General features: G+C 43.5%; 1 protein-coding gene and 1 long non-coding RNA gene across 2 annotated transcripts; one reads left to right on the top strand and one right to left on the bottom strand.

Annotated features, from left to right (window-relative positions):
- The first annotated feature begins 711 nt into the window (after nt 1-711).
- On the top strand, nt 712-3,383 carry LOC308585856. Its single transcript, XR_014007635.1, has 3 exons — nt 712-840; nt 1,754-1,827; nt 3,239-3,383. It is a non-coding gene; the product is annotated as an uncharacterized lncRNA (long non-coding RNA).
- A 2,221-nt stretch (nt 3,384-5,604) lies between these two features.
- On the bottom strand, nt 5,605-13,559 carry LOC308585794 (uncharacterized protein). The gene is made up of 5 exons (XM_081191915.1): nt 13,462-13,559; nt 10,922-11,077; nt 8,434-8,671; nt 7,272-7,351; nt 5,605-6,262 (listed from the first exon to the last, which is right to left on the bottom strand). The coding sequence occupies exons 1-5, from the start codon at nt 13,541-13,543 to the stop codon at nt 6,126-6,128; spliced, it is 693 nt and encodes a 230-aa protein (XP_081048041.1). The 5' UTR covers nt 13,544-13,559; the 3' UTR covers nt 5,605-6,125.
- Nucleotides 13,560-17,283: the final 3,724 nt, after the last annotated feature.

Below are 17,283 nucleotides of genomic sequence, written 5' to 3'. Positions count from 1 at the left end.
TAATCCCCTGGAATTTGTAATTGCACAGTGGCACCTTCAGAGCCAGCTTTTCCTTGGGAGGTGGTCACTACTACTACTACTACTACTACCAATAATAATATTGTTGTTATTGTTGTTATTAAATTTGTAAACGTAAAAAAAAAAAATTCGCAAATTTGTAATTCGTAAATTAAATCTTTATTAAAGCCTATGCAAAATGACCTGGCCAAGCTAGGGCCATTGAGAAACGATACAGGGCCATTGAGAGAAACTTCCTCCTTCCTTGCCCTGAGGGGCGAACAGAGACTGGAGATTTGGAAGGTTGCCAGGGTCACTGGGTGTGAGGTGACAGGAGGAGAGGCTTAGAATCATAGAATTGTGGAGCTGGAAGGGACCTAAGGGTCATCTAGTCCAACCCCCTGCAATGCAGAAATCTCAGTTAAAGCATCCTTGACAGATGGCCATCCAACCTCTGCTTAAAAGCCTCCAAGGAAGGAGAGTTAACAGCCTCTCGAGGGAGATAGTTCCACTGTCAAACAGCTCTTACTGTCAGAAAGATTTTCTTGTTTAGTCAGAATCTCCTTTGGTTCCGTATGTTTAGTCGGAAGCCATTGGTTCAAGTCCTACCATCTAGAGCAGGATAAAACAAGCATGTTCCCCCTTCCACGTGACAGCCCTTAAGATGCTTGAAGATGGTTATCATATCTCCTCTCAATCTCCTCTTTTCCTGGCTAAACATACCCAGCTCCTTCTACCATTCCTCCTAAGGCTTGGTTTCCACAGCAAGTGTTGCTGGGAAGAAGAAGTGGGAAGAAAGACTGAAATCTGGACTCCCTCCATGCAGACTGAAGGTGTAAACAGGTCAATAAACCATATTTCTTAAAGCTACGACATTGTCCTGAACACACCGTTAACATGTTTTGTAAAGAGGAATGTTCAATAAACGGATAACTGGAGGGGCCTTTACTTTGTTATATCTTCTACTTACATTCATGCCAGACTGAAGCCCAGACCTACCTAGAAAGCCACTCCCCTTCCCCGGGGTGGTGGAGTTGTGGGCGGGCAGCCGGGACCTCCCTGTGACCTGGCAGGGGGCAGAGGGATGCCACCCACGTCATTAGGGCTCCCAGCCACGTCACGCCCCCTGGATGACCAATTGGGTTAGCTGGGGGCGTGGCCAATGCTGTTTAAACTGCAGTGCAGCTGGGGGGGGGGCAACCTCTATTCGCCTTCTTGTCGGGTCTCCCAGCCCACCCACCCTCTTTTTTATGCATTACTTGATTGTGGCCTTGCTATGACTAATGTTGGCTGCCTGGTTGTGGGGGCCAGGGAGGAATTTTTCCACTTGGCAAATTGGCACCAGCCATTTGGTTTTCGCCTGCCTTATAGCAATATCGTCACAACTTTGTAAGGCTAGGCATTGGGTAAGCCTTGTCATGGGAGGGGCGGTTGTTGTTGCCTCTGGCCTGCCCCTCCACGTTAAGGGTATCCCATTAAAGGGATCCAGGGGTGTGGAGCCTGTCCGAAGCCTGGGCTAGGGCCCTGCCACGGCCCCATCGGTGACCCTGGGGGTGCTCTTAATTGATGTATATCATAGGACTTCCCCTCTCGGTGGTTGACCCTTCAGAGACTTTCTGCAGTCGGTCAGGAGTCAGGATATAGTCTGGCTTCACCCAAATGCCTAAGCCAAACCGCTCACATCTGTAACCAATAAAGTTGTAGCCTACTTTATCCCAATTAACCCAATATATTTGTGTCTGTGTGTTTATTTCAGAGGGAACTGGGGGGCCTGGAGCCTCGCTACACAACCAAACAACAAAGAAAGGGAAAGAAGAAAACAAAGAACAGGTGAGTCGGTAGGAAGAGAAAGAAAGAAAAGAGAGAAAGTGGAGGGGGAATTTGAAGTCTTGTGTTTCAGGAGTCTCTCTTCAATATATAAACACTTTTCCTCACACAGTGAGCACTGCTATGACTTTACTTGAGGGGTTCTCAACTTTCTACACCAGGACCCACTTGAGTTGAGACAGTTGAAAAGTACTGACACCCACCCCAGCCATAAAATAGTGGCACACTTCAGCATAATTGGCCAGCAGTTGAAGACATCCTTTTCTGATTTCTTTCCGCAGGGCCTGTAAGACAGAGTTGTTCCGCCTGGCCTTTGGCTTGGAGCCAATTTGATTCCCTCCCTCTTTCTTTTTTCTTTCCCTTCTCCTCCTGTGATGAGGCTGCATTTTAATATTTTAATGTTTCAATATTTTAATGTTGTATTTTAATTTTGTTTTTAAGTTGTATTCATTCAACTTATTTTTATTATTGCTTCTTAGCCGCCCTGAGCCCGGCCTTGGCTGGGGAGGGCGGGGTATAAATAAATATTATTATTATTATTATTATTATTATTATTATTATTTTTCTGGTAAATGGCAATAGCAGAGGTCAGCCTTTTTGAGTCCACGGCTCCCTTAGCCAACTATATTCTTTCACCCCTGTGGGGGTCAGGAGCCCAGTTAGGTCACCTTTCCTGTAAAGGAGCCCTGGGGTGCTTGAAGAAAGCAGTAGAATTGGCAGCTGTAACTGTACTTGCCTTCCCTGCTTTCCTCACCTCCATCTATGATCTGTAGTCCATAGCACAAAACAAAACAAAATGTATTTCCCAGTTGCTACTTTTTTGCCACATTATTTGTCCATATTTTGGGCTTCCTCTAGGTGGCGCTATCTGCCAGTTTCCCCCTTTGCTTATAATGGCACCACAATCATAAAGGAATGGCAGTTTTTAAAAAAAACTTTAACCAAACAAAATGTTCAGTGCTGCTATTCCCATATTTCAAGTATAGTGGTACCTTGATTCTCAAACTTAATCTGTTCTGGAAGTCCATTCAACTTCCAAAGTGTTCTAAAACCAAGGCACGCTTTCCCATAGAAAGTATTGCAAAATGGATTAATCCATTCCAGACTTTTAAAAAGTGCAAGTAGTGTCAGGAGGAGATCAGATCTCCCTATTCTCCCTCAATAGCAGTCAAGGGGAGAGGGGCAAATGAAGTGGGGCAGGGCTTCTGGTGGAGAAGTTTAATCCTTTCCTAGTGCCACATTCCCAATTAAAATCGCACCATCAGGTTGTTTGCCCTATAGGGGAAAACACACATGCACAAATAAATGATTCTATGAAATAGCAGCTTTGGGGGTGCTTTGTTTAAAAATGCAGCAGATCCCCAATGTCACACTGAGTTTGGCTCTTAGCTATAGAATCTCCTCCTTATTCTAGCTGCCTGTCTAGCTGCAGTGAGCTGTACTTGGTGATGAGATAATACTAAGGCTGATACCTTATGAGAGGAACAATGGAAATATCACCGCCTGATTTTGCTAAACATAGTCCTTCTTTTGGGAGGGCAGCAGCATTTTGTATACAATGTGAGTAAACAATAAAGAAGTAAGGTACACCCTCCTATATTGCTACTTCGCCATAAGTTGTTCACATGTTAAAGGGATTAGAAAAAGAGGGGTTCAAACATCTGGGAGCGGATCAGAAGGGTCTAAATGGGGCTGTCACACTAATCACCCAAACCACACTTAGCCAGTAGGATGACTAAAACGGCAATCTTGGAATAAGCCTGACTGAAATCCATAGGGCTTACTTCTGAATGGATATGCATAGATTCTGCAATATACAGTGGTACCCCGCAAGACGAATGCCTCGCAAGACGGAAAACCCGCAAGACGAAAGGGTTTTCTGTTTTGGAGGCGCTTCGCAAGACGAATTTCCCTATGGGCTTGCATCGCAAGACGAAAGCCCATAGGGAAATGCTGGCGGTCGGGAGCAAAGACCCCCCCGCCTGCTCCCCCCCCGCCTGCCTTCCCCCCGCCTGCCCCGGCGATCTTAAAATGCTGGGGGTCGGGAGCGTTCGCTGCCGACCCCCAGCATTTTAAAACACTGTTCCGAAGCGGGGGGCGGGAACATCTGCCCCAGCCGCCCCACTTCGGAACGCTGTTCCGAAGTGGGGAGGGGGGGCGGGAACAGCTGCCCCATCCGCCCCACTTCGGAACGCTGTTCCGAAGGGGGGGGGCGGGAACAGCTGCCCCATCCGCCCCACTTCGGAACGCTGTTCCGAAGGGGGGAGGGGGGGCGGGAACAGCTGCCCCATCCGCTCCACTTCGGAACGCTGTTCCGAAGTGGGGCGGGGGGGGCAGGGGTACCTGCCCCAGCCGCCCCACTTCGGAAAGCTGTTCCGAAGTGGGGCGGGGGGCGGGAACACCTTCTGAAGGCGGGCAGGGGGCGAAAGTCTTTGTCCCCCCAAGGCTTTTTGGGAAAAGATCTATAATGAAATGAAAAAGGTACTTAAATGTACTTTTCCTAAAAAGCCAGAGGCCTTTCTCCTGGGCATTGTCGGCCAATTGGTGTCGAAGAGGGACCGAACTTTCTTTATGTATGCTACAACAGCAGCAAGAATCCTCATCGCAAAGTATTGGAAGACACAAGATTTACCCACTCTGGAAGAATGGCAGATGAAAGTGATGGACTATATGACATTGGCTGAGATGACAGGCAGAATCCGTGACCAACGAAAAGAGACGGTGGAAGAAGAATGGAGAAAATTTAAAAGTTACCTGAAGGACTACTATAAACTTAATGAATGTTAATGTGCTGTGGTTTTTAGAAACAAAGGGATACAGTGATATAAGATCAGAACATAGAGAGGACTAAGATGACAGAGGTTGAAAAGTAACAATTGGGAGTTGCTACAAAACTTTGGACATTGGGATGCAGAAAGGGGAGGTATGGGGAAGTCCCAGAAAAGAGGTTTATGAAAATATGTTATGAATTTATACATGTATGTTTGTTCTTTCTGTGTTTGTTTGTCTTTAAAAATTCTGAAAAACCAATAAAAATTTTATAAAAAAAAAAAAAAGAAAGTCTTTGTCCCCCCTGCCTGCCTTCCCAGGGGCTTTTAAATCGCCCCGGACAGCGGAGAAGTCCTCCGCTGTCCGGGGCGATTTTAAAATGCCGCCCGCCAGCATTTTAAGATCGCCCCGGACAGCGGAGAAGTCCTCCGCTGTCCCAGGGTTTTTTAAAATGCTGGGGGTGGGAAGAAAAGCCCTTGTCCCCCCCCCCCAGCCTTCAGAAGAGGTCCGGGGACAGACTGTCCCCGGACCTGGTCTGAAGGCGGTTTCCCTAGGAACGCATTAATTGATTTTCAATGCATTCCTATGGGAAACCGTGCATCGCAAGACGAAAAAACCGCAAGACGAAGAGACTTGCGGAACGAATTAATTTCGTCTTGCGAGGCACCACTGTAAACCCTGCAGTATTCATTCATTCATTCATTCATTCATTCATTCATTCATTCATTTCTACTACTACTATAAACCAGCATTCATTGTAGCAGCATACAATCAGAAACTGAAAGACAAAGAAGTCACAAAGATTAACAATTTATCATTTCTTCAATTTGGACACAATGATTACAAAAGCGTTTTTGTGAGTGTCATTTTGTATTACATGACATTGGAGCATTTAGGACTGTACAACGTTTGATCATTTTTATTTTATAGTAACAGAGCACAGAAAGTAGACCAAGCCTGTCCAAAAGCGCACTTGTATAAATGTGAAAATAGCAAGCTGCCTTATTGGGTTTTGCAGATGTATTCTTTTTTAGGCAGGCAGGAATAATGAAGAATAAAGCATTAAAATTTGCATATGCACCTTTGTAGAAGTTGGTCCAGTTAAAGGTGTCACTTTAAGAGTTTTCCCTCCTCTTAATTCTCTGGAACTAAAGACATTGAAATTGTTATTATGATTCAGACTCATCTAAGCAGCATTTCATACATTATGTGGCAACAACAAAGGTTTGTCACCAATGAACATACAGGGAACCACAATCTCATTTTCAGATATATAGACTTTAAAAACATACTGTGGGAAGAGGCCACATAAACAGCATAAATTCTGCAGTCATTTGAGGTTAAATTCTACACACACACAAAAACACCCCAAAACATTTTTAAGATACTCTCGTTCTTCAGAATGCTTGTTCTTTGACTGAAAACATGTCACTAAAGTACATTCTTTGATTCTCGGGGGAAATCCTGCAGTTGATTCATATCTGTTGTTGCCGCTGTTCCAGAAGAAAGGAAGTGCTGAGTTGCCTGGCGTTCTATTTCTTATTTGAAAGAGCTACTGCTACAATTAAGGCAACCACTAGGACAGCCCCACCAACGGAGACCAGAATGGTGATTACTATCATTCCTCCGGCTCGCTCAAACATCACATCAGCAGTTTCATAGTTTGTCACTGGAATGCAAAAGGAAAACGGGTTCAAGAATTAAACACAGGGGTCAGCAAACTTTTTCAGCAGGGGGCTGGTCCACTGTCCCTCAGATCTTGTGGGGGGCCAGACTATATTTTTGGGGGGGGAGGGAATGAACGAATTCCTATGCCCCACAAATAACCCAGAGATGCATTTTAAATAAAAGGACACATTCTACTCATGTAAAAACAAGCTGATTCCCGGACCATCCACGGGCCGGATTGAGAAGGCGATTGGGCTGAATCCGGCCTCCGGGCCTTAGTTTGCCTACCCATGAATTAAAGCAATCAAGACAGATTGGGTCAAAGTCCATTTATAAATGGTCAAAGTCCATTTTATATCCCTACTAAGGAAGTACTTTATACTTATGTATAACAACTAAAAATATTGCACTGAGGTATTCAGGCAGGACTTGTATGACACGAGTATACACACAACATATTCCTATTGAATCAACAAAGTGTCAGAATGTCAGAGTGGTCCCATGTGACTGAACACTCCTTCCTACAGAAAGAACATTCCTTCCACATAGAGAACTAGAGGTCAGGAGGACAAGTACCAACTTCTCCATATCAGAAAAAACTAAGCCCAGCAAAGTTGTTCCAAAGTTGTGTTAGTTTTTTGGGTGGTGGGGGAAGCAAAGTGTATTGTGGCATAGTCTAAGAATTTTTAGTCTGGCCTACATGTGCACCTGTGAAGTGGATTCTAGTGTATGGAATCTATTGTATAGATAGATAAAAAGTGGTTAGACTTTAAGGTTCCGCTTGTTCACAACTCACAAGTGTATCTATTTTTATTTTCACACGGTGGGTGGCATCCGTACATCAATGGCCACTTAGGTTACGCAGCAGTGGAAAACCCAGATTCAAAATCTTTCACATACCAAGTAGGTGAATATTTTCTGCTACCATATCTGTCGTTAGCTGCACAGATATTTTTTAACTGGGCAATGTGTTACATTCTAGGATATATCTATTCATTTCTGAAACTCACCATTTTTGGTCTGTATTGCTGTTGACCAATCTGTATGAGCTCTTATTGTAGACTTGCCATCCAAGAAAAAGAAGTTGACCCTAGAAAACAGAGATTAAAAGGCCAGGGAAAATTCATATGCACTTTAAAATATCAAGTATGAAAATAGAACTGGAGACAATCTCATTGTAGTCTTTGCCCCATGTTTTAACATGTTAAATAGGAATGCTCGACCCACCATGCTGAATCCATAGTCTTAGCTTCTATTATTAAAATTTGGTATTGCCCTGGGGGGAATGTTGCCTTTTTAGAATACTGGTACTATGTACTTTTGCTTTTATATTGGAAAATAAATGCAGGTGGTGTGCAAAAAATGGCCATAATTAAAAGTGTGCACACATAATAAAGTTATTGATAACAACCAAAATCACTTACCTGCTTCAACCTGTCTCTTCTACTATTTTATACTGTATGGTACTAGTTAAACCCAAAAGATCTATCGTTAATAGGTAAGCAAAGGATGGGGAGTTTCTCCTACGCCATAAGCATTCTAATGGAACAAGAAAGCTTTTTACACCATTCCTGGAAACCCTGGTAGAATGCAGCCTAATTTTATTTAAGTGGTAAACCTGTGTTGGACTATGCCACTCCAGATTGTACTAAAACTCTTCTCCCTATAAAAAGATTTCTTCCATGTAAAAAAAAACCTAGATACCAGGGGAGCCTAGCTTTTGCCCCATCATCATGCTAATTCTCCATGTGTGTATACGGAGGAGAATTCAGACATAAGGACCCCCCTTTGTATTCTCAAATGGTACGGATCCCATTCACTGAGAACTGGAATATAATAATAATAATAATAATAATAATAATAATAATAATTTATTATTTACACCTCGCCCATATCATGTGCCTATCCTGAGATCATTCCAAAGGCAAGGTTCCATGTGACAGGTTTTTCTCCTGCTGATTGTAAACTATTTTAAACACAAGCTTGATGTTTGCAGTGTCCTAGAATGCTACAACCTCAGTTCCTCCCCTGCCTAGATGCAGCCCAACATACACCAGTAACCATCTGAAAAGTACAAATGTTTAGCCTCTAAAATTAGTGCATGGTCTGTAAATAAAATATACATTATTTTTAAAAAGTCAGAGGTGCATATATTTCAGTGTTCATAGTTACCTATAAAATGTGGATGGCTTGAGGGCTTGATTGCAGAAGGGACCTTTAGTTTGACGGCAAAATTCTGATCCCACCTGGTAGCCTACGACTGTCATGAGCTCATATTGGCTGTTATCTAAATCCAGGACCACAATGTCCCTAGCTACTTCACAGGAGACACTCTTGAATTCCCCAGCAAAATAAAGAGTGGCTTGAGGTGTCTTGCGGAGATTTTCAATCTGTTCAGTATCTGTCACACCTTCAAAAGATGAAGAACAACCCATAATATGATAATCACAAATATATCTCAACAGTACAGCACAAAGAGTCATTTCAGCATGTAGAAACAGAAAATGTTACAGCTCTTCTCGGATGGCACCTGTTCAGATGGCAGGTGAGGGATTGCCTCTTTGATATGCAACCAAGAATTTCTATGCATGCATAAAATGCTAGCCCAGCCTTCTTCTTGACATGCTGGAGTTCTCTATTTGAGAGGCCTCTCTCTTTCCTTTTCCAAAAATGGATCACTGAAAAATGAAATCCCTTCTTCTTGGAAGCCTGCACTGGTAGAAATGAGAAAGAACACTACATGCTATTTCCATACCCTCCAAATTTTTGTTCCCAAAATTGGGACATCAGGAGGGACGCACCTTCTTCTGTTCCGGCACTCTGGCACTCGTTAGCAGGATCACACCAGAGGTGGCACAGCCCTGCTGACTTGCACCAGAGTGAGCATCTTTTGGTCCAGCACTCTGGACTCACACCAGATGAAAAAACAGGACCTTCTGGGCAGTGGCAGAGCTTCATGCGGGGCGGAGAGCAGGCGGGGGCATGGCATGTGTCCTGGGGGCATGGCATACCACCTGCTGGGGCGTGGCACCTAGCGGGGGGTCAGCCGTGATGGCACCCCACCGGGATGGAGCTGCCAGGGGCGGTGTGCTCCCCCCGCACTCCTCTTCCTCCGCCAGTGCTTCTGGGATCCAAACAGAAGCTGGGATTGGCTTCTGTGATCTGGTATGTCCCGCTTAAAATGGGACACTTGAGGGACAGGCACTAGCAATCATGAGCTCCAAATTCTTGTCATCCAAAGTAGTGTCAGGTAAAGACATTTCAAGGATTATATAAAGCCAAGAAAGTAGACAGAAGACTAGACTCATCATTCTGCTAAATTCTTCAGCTTAATGGAGGGGGAATGATTGTGTGCACCTCTCTGTGTCCCTCTATATCTGTAAATCCAAGCAAACAAAACAACATGGCCCAAGAGCTTAGGGGGACTAAAACGTAATCCAGAACCTATTCATTTTCCTGAATATATGACCACCTTTCTTTGTATTACAGGCCAACCATCAAACCCAGTTGTATTTATTGTACTCTCCAGCCTCCCACTTTGTACTGTTATGCTGGTTATCGCTTTGGGTGCCTTTGGGTCAAAATACTGTACATAAATAAGCCACAGCATAGCATAACATCCTTGGGGAGCCCTTTCCAGTAGCAAAGAGCCCATCATTTCCCCAGTTTCCATTGCTCAATTCTACAGTCTGGCTAAATGACAGAAAAACGTTCTCATTGACAGTTTTAATATTGTGAGATGGACAGATAAGGAAGCATAAAATATGTTGTATTTTTCTTTCCTCAAGCACTCTTATTGCATGTCCAGATAAGGAAAAGAGAAAAAGATTACAGCACTCAGTCGCTAATTCTCTACATTATGAAAGAGTCCCTGAAAAATTGTCCACGTATTCTGTTGGTCATTTCAAAGCAAGAGGGATTGGGACTGGAAAGTCCAGCTGAGACGTACATTAATGGAAAAGGAATGAAGTAAAACGTGGAACAGAAACGCTGTAGTTTTTATCTTCAGTTCTTGATCAGCAAGTTTTGCTTGTCTGTGTGGTGCCACAAGACTGATGTAAGAAGGATAAGGAAAACATCTGCCCCCCCTCAGGTCACATCTGCTGGTGACTCTTGTTATTTTAAACTTTCTTAGGTTGGACTGCAGTTTTAAAACCTGGTTTTGAAAATCATATACTGAGCACTTGGGATATAAAGGGATATGAATGTTAATGTTTTTCCCTATGTTTCAGGCACTCGGCATTTAAATGCCCTTGAGGTGGGTTGCATGGGAGCTATGTGGAAATAAGTTTTTAAAATTCACACAGCCGCAGGTTCATCACTTCTGGAAGACAGCCGCAACAGACCATCCCCTCAGCTGCTGACTTCTGCTCAAAGTAGAATGCTGAGGTTTGTCCTCTGGAGAAACATGTGAGACTTTTAATAGAAGGGAAACAATTATTAGACCAAAGGGGGCTACCCTTTGGCCTTCCAAATGTTGTTGAACTATAATGCCCATCATTCCTGCCTACTGGAGCTGATAGGAAGTGGAGCCCAACAAGATCTAGAGGGCCACAGGTTCTCCGTATCTGGATTAGAGTAACGAAATCTCTCAGGCAGGAGAGCATCAATGCACAGCTGCATCAAATGTTACATGCACACACACACATAAATCCCATACCTGGCAAAGTGGACGAGTCAGGAAGCTGAGCTACAGCTATTCTCACTGTGGCTGGAGAAAACTTTGCGGTGGTAACACACTTTGGGATATTGACAAGAAAGTAGGTGCTCATGTAGGTTGTTAAAAGCATGCTGTTGTTAGGGAAAAAATCCAATGCTGAAAAACAAAATGAAAAGTAACATCATGGTCTTGTTCCATGGGAAAGCTAATTTATCACAAACCCTGTCAATTGAATAAAGTGCACTTTTCAAAGTGCCTTTGCTTGAATCACAGCCCCAAACTTGCAGATAGCCATCACTAAGGGCAAAGACATAAACAGACATTTATTGCTATGTTCAGAGCAGGCTCCTACTTTTAAATCAGCTCCATCCCCTCCCAGTCAGAAGGGGGCAAGAATTATTGTGAAACTTTCAGTGGTACTGCTTCTGAAAGTCCCAAGTTCACAGCACTGACAGAGGCTGCTCCTATTCAGAAGCTGTTGTACAAAATGCTTGATGGCAGCTGCTGCAGAATGCCATACCATGTGCCAAATTTTCTCCACACACACTCAACAATATTCAATAGCTGAATGTGTTGTGCTGTTTCAAATTGCAGGTCCAGTGAGATGCTGAAATGGGCTGGATCAGGCATGCAGGTCCATCACTTCATGAGCACAGACCTGAATCGTGACAGCTGTGTCTGAATGAACCATCAGCCAGATTTCAAATGGAGGGCTTTTTGGTAGAATCAGCTCAGTTTAGCTGCCATTCTCAAGTCATGAAAAACTGCACACACATGGTTCTAAGTAATAAAAGAAGACTAATTCCTTCAGTTGAGTTGCCTTCTCTAAGTAGTTTTAAATTTTTCTCTATGAAAGAACTATGCTACTGAAGACTAAACTGCTCCCTAGTGAAAAAGAACTCATTTAATACTCAAAGATAGCTAGAAGGATTATACCCTTCAAAAAAGATAGATAGATAGATAGATAGATAGAGGATAGATAGATAGATGATAGATAGATGATAGATAGATAGATAGATAGATAGATAGATGATAGATAGATAGATAGATAGATAGATAGATAGATAGATAGATAGATAGATATAGATAGATAGACAGACAGATGCACAAATGGGGTGGAGTTTCAAAGAACTGGAGCTCTTCAGTGTATATAGGTCAGGAGTAAGGAATGTTTTCCTGCCAGAGGCCACATTCTCTTCCAGAGAGGCTTCTGGAGGCCACATGCTAATGGTAGGCAGGGCCAGGGACAAAAGTGACCCCTGAATGTGAATGTTGCCATACTCCGAGGAGACCTTCCAGGCAGGCAAAAACACCGAAGTAGAGTTTGAAGCAGAGTCCTTGAGGGATGAGGCCTTCTGAGAGAGGGGGTGGCTGAGGAGGGACACAAGCCAGGGAGAGTCCCAGGGGCCCGAGAGACAGATCTGAGGTGCTGGCGTAAGGCAAGGAAACACCAAACTTTAGTCTGCACAGGCGGAGGGCCAGCAGAACTGCTTTTCACCCAATCAGTTTATCATAATAATCCATCTCTATTCAAATGTGTTTTTTAATCTCAGCAAACAACCTAAAAACAATAACCTGAAAAACTCATTAGCTGCCCATCAGCATGTTTGCCCTTTAGCCATCCAGCCCCCCCCCCCGCTGCTTCCTTTCTGAAGAGAGCATTGCAGCAGCAGCGAAACATGTTTTGCATACAGCATTGCAAGAATAACTGAAATATGATGTTGTTAACATTGTAGCTTCTCTGATGTAGTGGCAGGGAACATAAAGCTTATTTGGTTTCTTCCCTAACAGCTTCATATGAAATGTATCTTACGTTGCTCTATTTATATCTCTGAAAATATATCACAAACAAAATGATTTCTCCATTATTGCTTTAACATACAGATGCCCTTTCTAGCTTTCTACTCATGTCATGAGGCTTTCTAGTCATTTCTCGGCGATAATCAGTTATAGCCTTGAAGGTTTCAGTTCTTTCTCAGACATATACAATGCAACGCCACTGAATTATTAGTTGTGATTCTTTGTTTTCTGAAGTGCTGCTTGGAATCGTACATAAAAGTAAATTTCTTTATGACAAGGATTGATTTATTGTAAGGTTGCCAAGAAAAAAATATTGAAGCAAAATTATTATGCTTTTAACATCTGCGTGAGAAGCAGAAATTCAGCTCTTTGGGGGCATCCAGTTGTGATAATGGGGAAAGCTTAAGTATCTGAATTTTGTCACACAGCTTTTAAAGGTACAGGACTCTCCCAAGGGAAGAAAACAACAATAACAGTGGAAGAGAAAGTCTGAAAGTATCAGCAGAATCAGGTCATGATGAGAAAAAGATTATGGATTAAATATTTTGCAAGCAAATCATATGTGTAGTGTAGAACATAAACTGTTATTTAATATGAACAGTTATTTGCCATAAAACATCACCCAAACATATGGAACTTCATCAATATAAATTTATGTACTGAGATGACAGTGGGCTTTATGCTCTACACTTCAACGCTTTGGCAACCTATTCCTGCTCAAGCAAGAAGGTAATACTTACTGATTTTTTCCAGGTCTTCCACTGGAACAGCCCATCCAGATCCCAAACTGCCAAGCAAACACAAGAGCAAACTCAGCTTCATGTTGTACAGCTAACACCCAAGACTTAACTAAGTGGCCAACTGAAAGGACAGTTGATCGAACGGCAAGTTTTCTGCTTTGGCCGGGCGGGGGAGTGGGGGTGGGCGGTGTGGATGGGCAGCCCATTCCTTTGTAAGCATGAAATGGGCCAGAAAAACAAGGAAAACAAGATAATCAGGTGCTGCACAAGCAAGACACTTATGCAAGAACACAGTCCTCAACGTATTGGGAACTGCATACTTACCTATAAAAGCACTTACAGGAATGTTAAAAAATTAAAAAATAAAATAAAATTATGAGAACTGGGCTGAAACAAGATAGTTTTCTTTTTATATTCCTAATGGAGCCCATTCTTTCAGAAGAATATCAGGAGCATACCCATGGTAATATTTAACAATTACATACAGCTTCAGAGATTTTTTTAAAAAAACCTTGTTAGTGTGTGAGAGATTCCAAAGTCATCTGTCTGTGCCCAGAGTTAATGTTGTTAATGTGGGGTAGACTGTAGCAAATAAATAACATACACATTATGTGATCAAGGTATCTTGAGAGACCACCTTCCCCTTCCCTCCCTGGCAGCTCAGGGCATTCAGCAGGAGTCCTTAATGCTAAGAAGCCTGCGCTACAGCAACTTAGAAGAGGGCTGTAGCTGCCCGTTTTGGGGCATCATAATTTTGAGATACAACTGAAGACATTTTTGTTTCAACAAGCTTTTCCAGCTGGATGGAAAATTCACCTACGTACTCATCTCTGCCTTCGGTGCTCATTTTCTATTGTTTTAAAACATCCTTCGTTTTCTATGCATTTCTTTTGAACCTGTTTTAGTTATTTTTATTGTAAATCACTTTGAGACTTATGTAAAAAACAATTAATAAACTAATAAAATTATTATCATTTCAATTTTTTAAAAAGTTAACTTTCTACTGTAAATGTACCCTTCCATGCAAAAACAGCATATGTAGTCTTTGGGAATTGGATAGATCTGCAGGTATGTATTTTTTTCTGTTGTATTTGGGCTCATCCTCACTTCCACTTGCCCTGTGCCTGGAAAGCATGGGGCTGAGCAGTTTTCTCCTTGCCCTGCTCCCAGGGGTGAAGTGTGGGGGAGCCAGGGGGGCCGTGACCCCGGGCACACAATATGGGGGGCACAAACCAGCCCCCCCGAGATCCCTGTAGCAACCTGCCGGGCTGTGGCAGTGAGGGCTGGGTGAGCGCAGAGGAGGTTCTTCACCCTCCATGTCCCACCTTGCCCAGCTCACAAGTGCCTGCCTGTCAGCGGTGAGGGCTGGATGAGTGCGGAGGCTGAAGAGCACCCTCTGCGCCCCACCCCTGACCTGGAAAACAAACTATTCTCAGGGGAAACCCACTGTTCAGCTCTAAATCGGAAGAAACTGCAACCCACAGAAAACCCAACAAGTCATTTGCGCCAACTGAGTGCTAAAGAGCCTTTTCCCCAGGGAAAGAGGAAGTGTGCTTAGCCCTTGACTCAAGAATAGTGCTAATGTGGTCTTCCAAATAGTAGCAACTCCTCCCAAGAACAAAGCATGGATCTCATAGAAGCACTACTCTTTGTTGCAGAGGGTTAGACCTTGTCCCTGTTTTGCCACAGCAGTAACTTGTCCACCTCTACTAGACACCTATGAATGCCATGTGTCCTAGTATGACCTAGTTATTTATACCCCTCTCGGCCTCACAGCCTCCTCCAACCTGGAAATTGTTTGGGGAGCCTGGGATTCCGAGTCGGAAGCCATCTGTTTTAAATGTGCTTGAAATGTATGGTGTGCCTGCAGCCTGAGATTCTTTTGCTCCGGTTTCAGACAGCGGAAAGGTCAGTCTTGTCCGGTCCTATCCCTTCACCACTCTCCCTGCCTTTCATTCGGTTTTCAAAGTTGATGACCTCTGCAAACAGGTTCAGCTACATGCTTTGATGACCTATAATCTTTAACTACATCATATTTGAGTACAGGGTGGTTCTTGCCCATGTTCCAGAGCATTCTCTTCTCAATGGCACGAGGAGCAAGCATGCAAACTGGCTAGAGAAAGCTAGTGGTAATCAAATCAAGAGAAACTTGATTTACCACAGGGGTGGGGTTCTGTTTTGGCTCAGTGGGCCAGATCCTTATCTGTTCCCACCTTGTGGGCCAACGTTGACAGGTGGGGGGACAACCCACCTGCTAGTCAACTGACATGATTGTGACATTATTACACCCTCCCCCCATGTAAAATAAGGCCACAGTCATCTAGCAGGAGAAATCCAGGAGTTCAAGCCTAGCCCTTCCCTTGGCCTGCTGTGTTAGTTTTCAGTTTTCAACATGCATTTGTAATGCAGTCCTCAACCTGCCATCCGAATAGCACGGTCCTTTCTACAGCCCCTGGGCAGGACCCATGATAATATCAAAATGACCACGAGGGGTAAAGCTCTGTGAATGGCAAACACAGCGGAGGGGAGAGGAGAGGAGAGGAGAGGAGAGGAGAGGAGAGGAGAGGAGAGGAGAGGAGAGGAGAGACCCATTGAAACATGCAGAGCTTTTGACTTCTTCAAAGCAAGTTGTGGGCAGGAAACACAATGCGTTCCTCTGGATTGTTTATTCTCAAAAAATTACACACATTTCTGTTCATTTAACTCGGAAGTGCAACATACCACAAAGAACCAAGTTACATTTCTTCTCATAATGGACAACATAGGATCGAATACTTAAGAGCTATAGGCCTGCACACCTGAAAGGAGGAAATGTAAAGCTTCTGCTTCCCATTTTAAACTGTTCACAGTTGCCCATGACATCTGAGGGCTGTGGGTTGCTTAAACTATGGTTAATGTGAACAAGCCCAAAGATCCCAGCATGTTTATTAAGCCACAGTTTCCTGCAATGGTGAACCATGTGAGTCTAAGTCTCACTTATAATGGGAAAGACAGTTTCTCAATACTGTACATCTGAACCAGGCTATTGGGCAAATATAAGCGTAAATAGCTTCATCTGCAGTCTGAAACAAGACACAAGGAAGAAAAGTGACTGAGGACTGGGCAAGTAACAACTGAGGAGCACCGTTAAACTCTGTTTAAGCAGTGTTTTATGCGTTCTTCAGCTCCCGGCTTCACAGCTTGTATACTCATGCTCCAGAACTTCAAAGTACCTTTCAGTTTTTACCACAACACTTCTGAATCATACAATCAGCCAACAACATTTTTTTTTTAAAAAAAGCTTAAGCTTAAAGTATCTGGATTGAGATTTTTAGTTACATTATCACTTTACAAATCAAGTGATCAACCCTACACCAGCTGTTGCTAAACTACAACTCCCATCATCCATTGTCTACACTGCCTGGGACTGATGGGAGCTGGAATCCAAGTAGAGTTGGAGGCCACAAACTCCCCATCCCTCAGCCAAGTCAACAAAAAACTTTTTTGGGGATGCCCTTCATTAGGTCTGATGTAGATTAGACTGACAACAGGGCCAACAAAAATCATAAACAGCAACTCTTGCTGCGTGAAAACACCACAGATTGTGTTATTAGAGGAGTATCGCGTCAGAACAAGGTCAACAATGCTTCCTCCAATGCCCTATTGTTCGAAGCGCAGGAAGATTTTCAGTAATGTCATGATGTACAATAAACAAATGAGCATTCTGGAATGTGGTTTCCCATGTTTCACCCAAAGACAGAGCTTAAGCAGCCACAACAATTTTCAGCTTTGTAACCACTTTCCCACAGTTTCACCCAAAGACAGAGCTTAAGCAGCCACAAC

The sequence above is a fragment of the Podarcis bocagei genome (genome assembly GCF_964188305.1).
Source record: "Podarcis bocagei genome assembly, chromosome: 4".
In the NCBI taxonomy this organism is placed as follows: Eukaryota; Metazoa; Chordata; class Lepidosauria; order Squamata; family Lacertidae; genus Podarcis; species Podarcis bocagei.
This window is presented reverse-complemented; position numbering and strand designations above follow the sequence as displayed.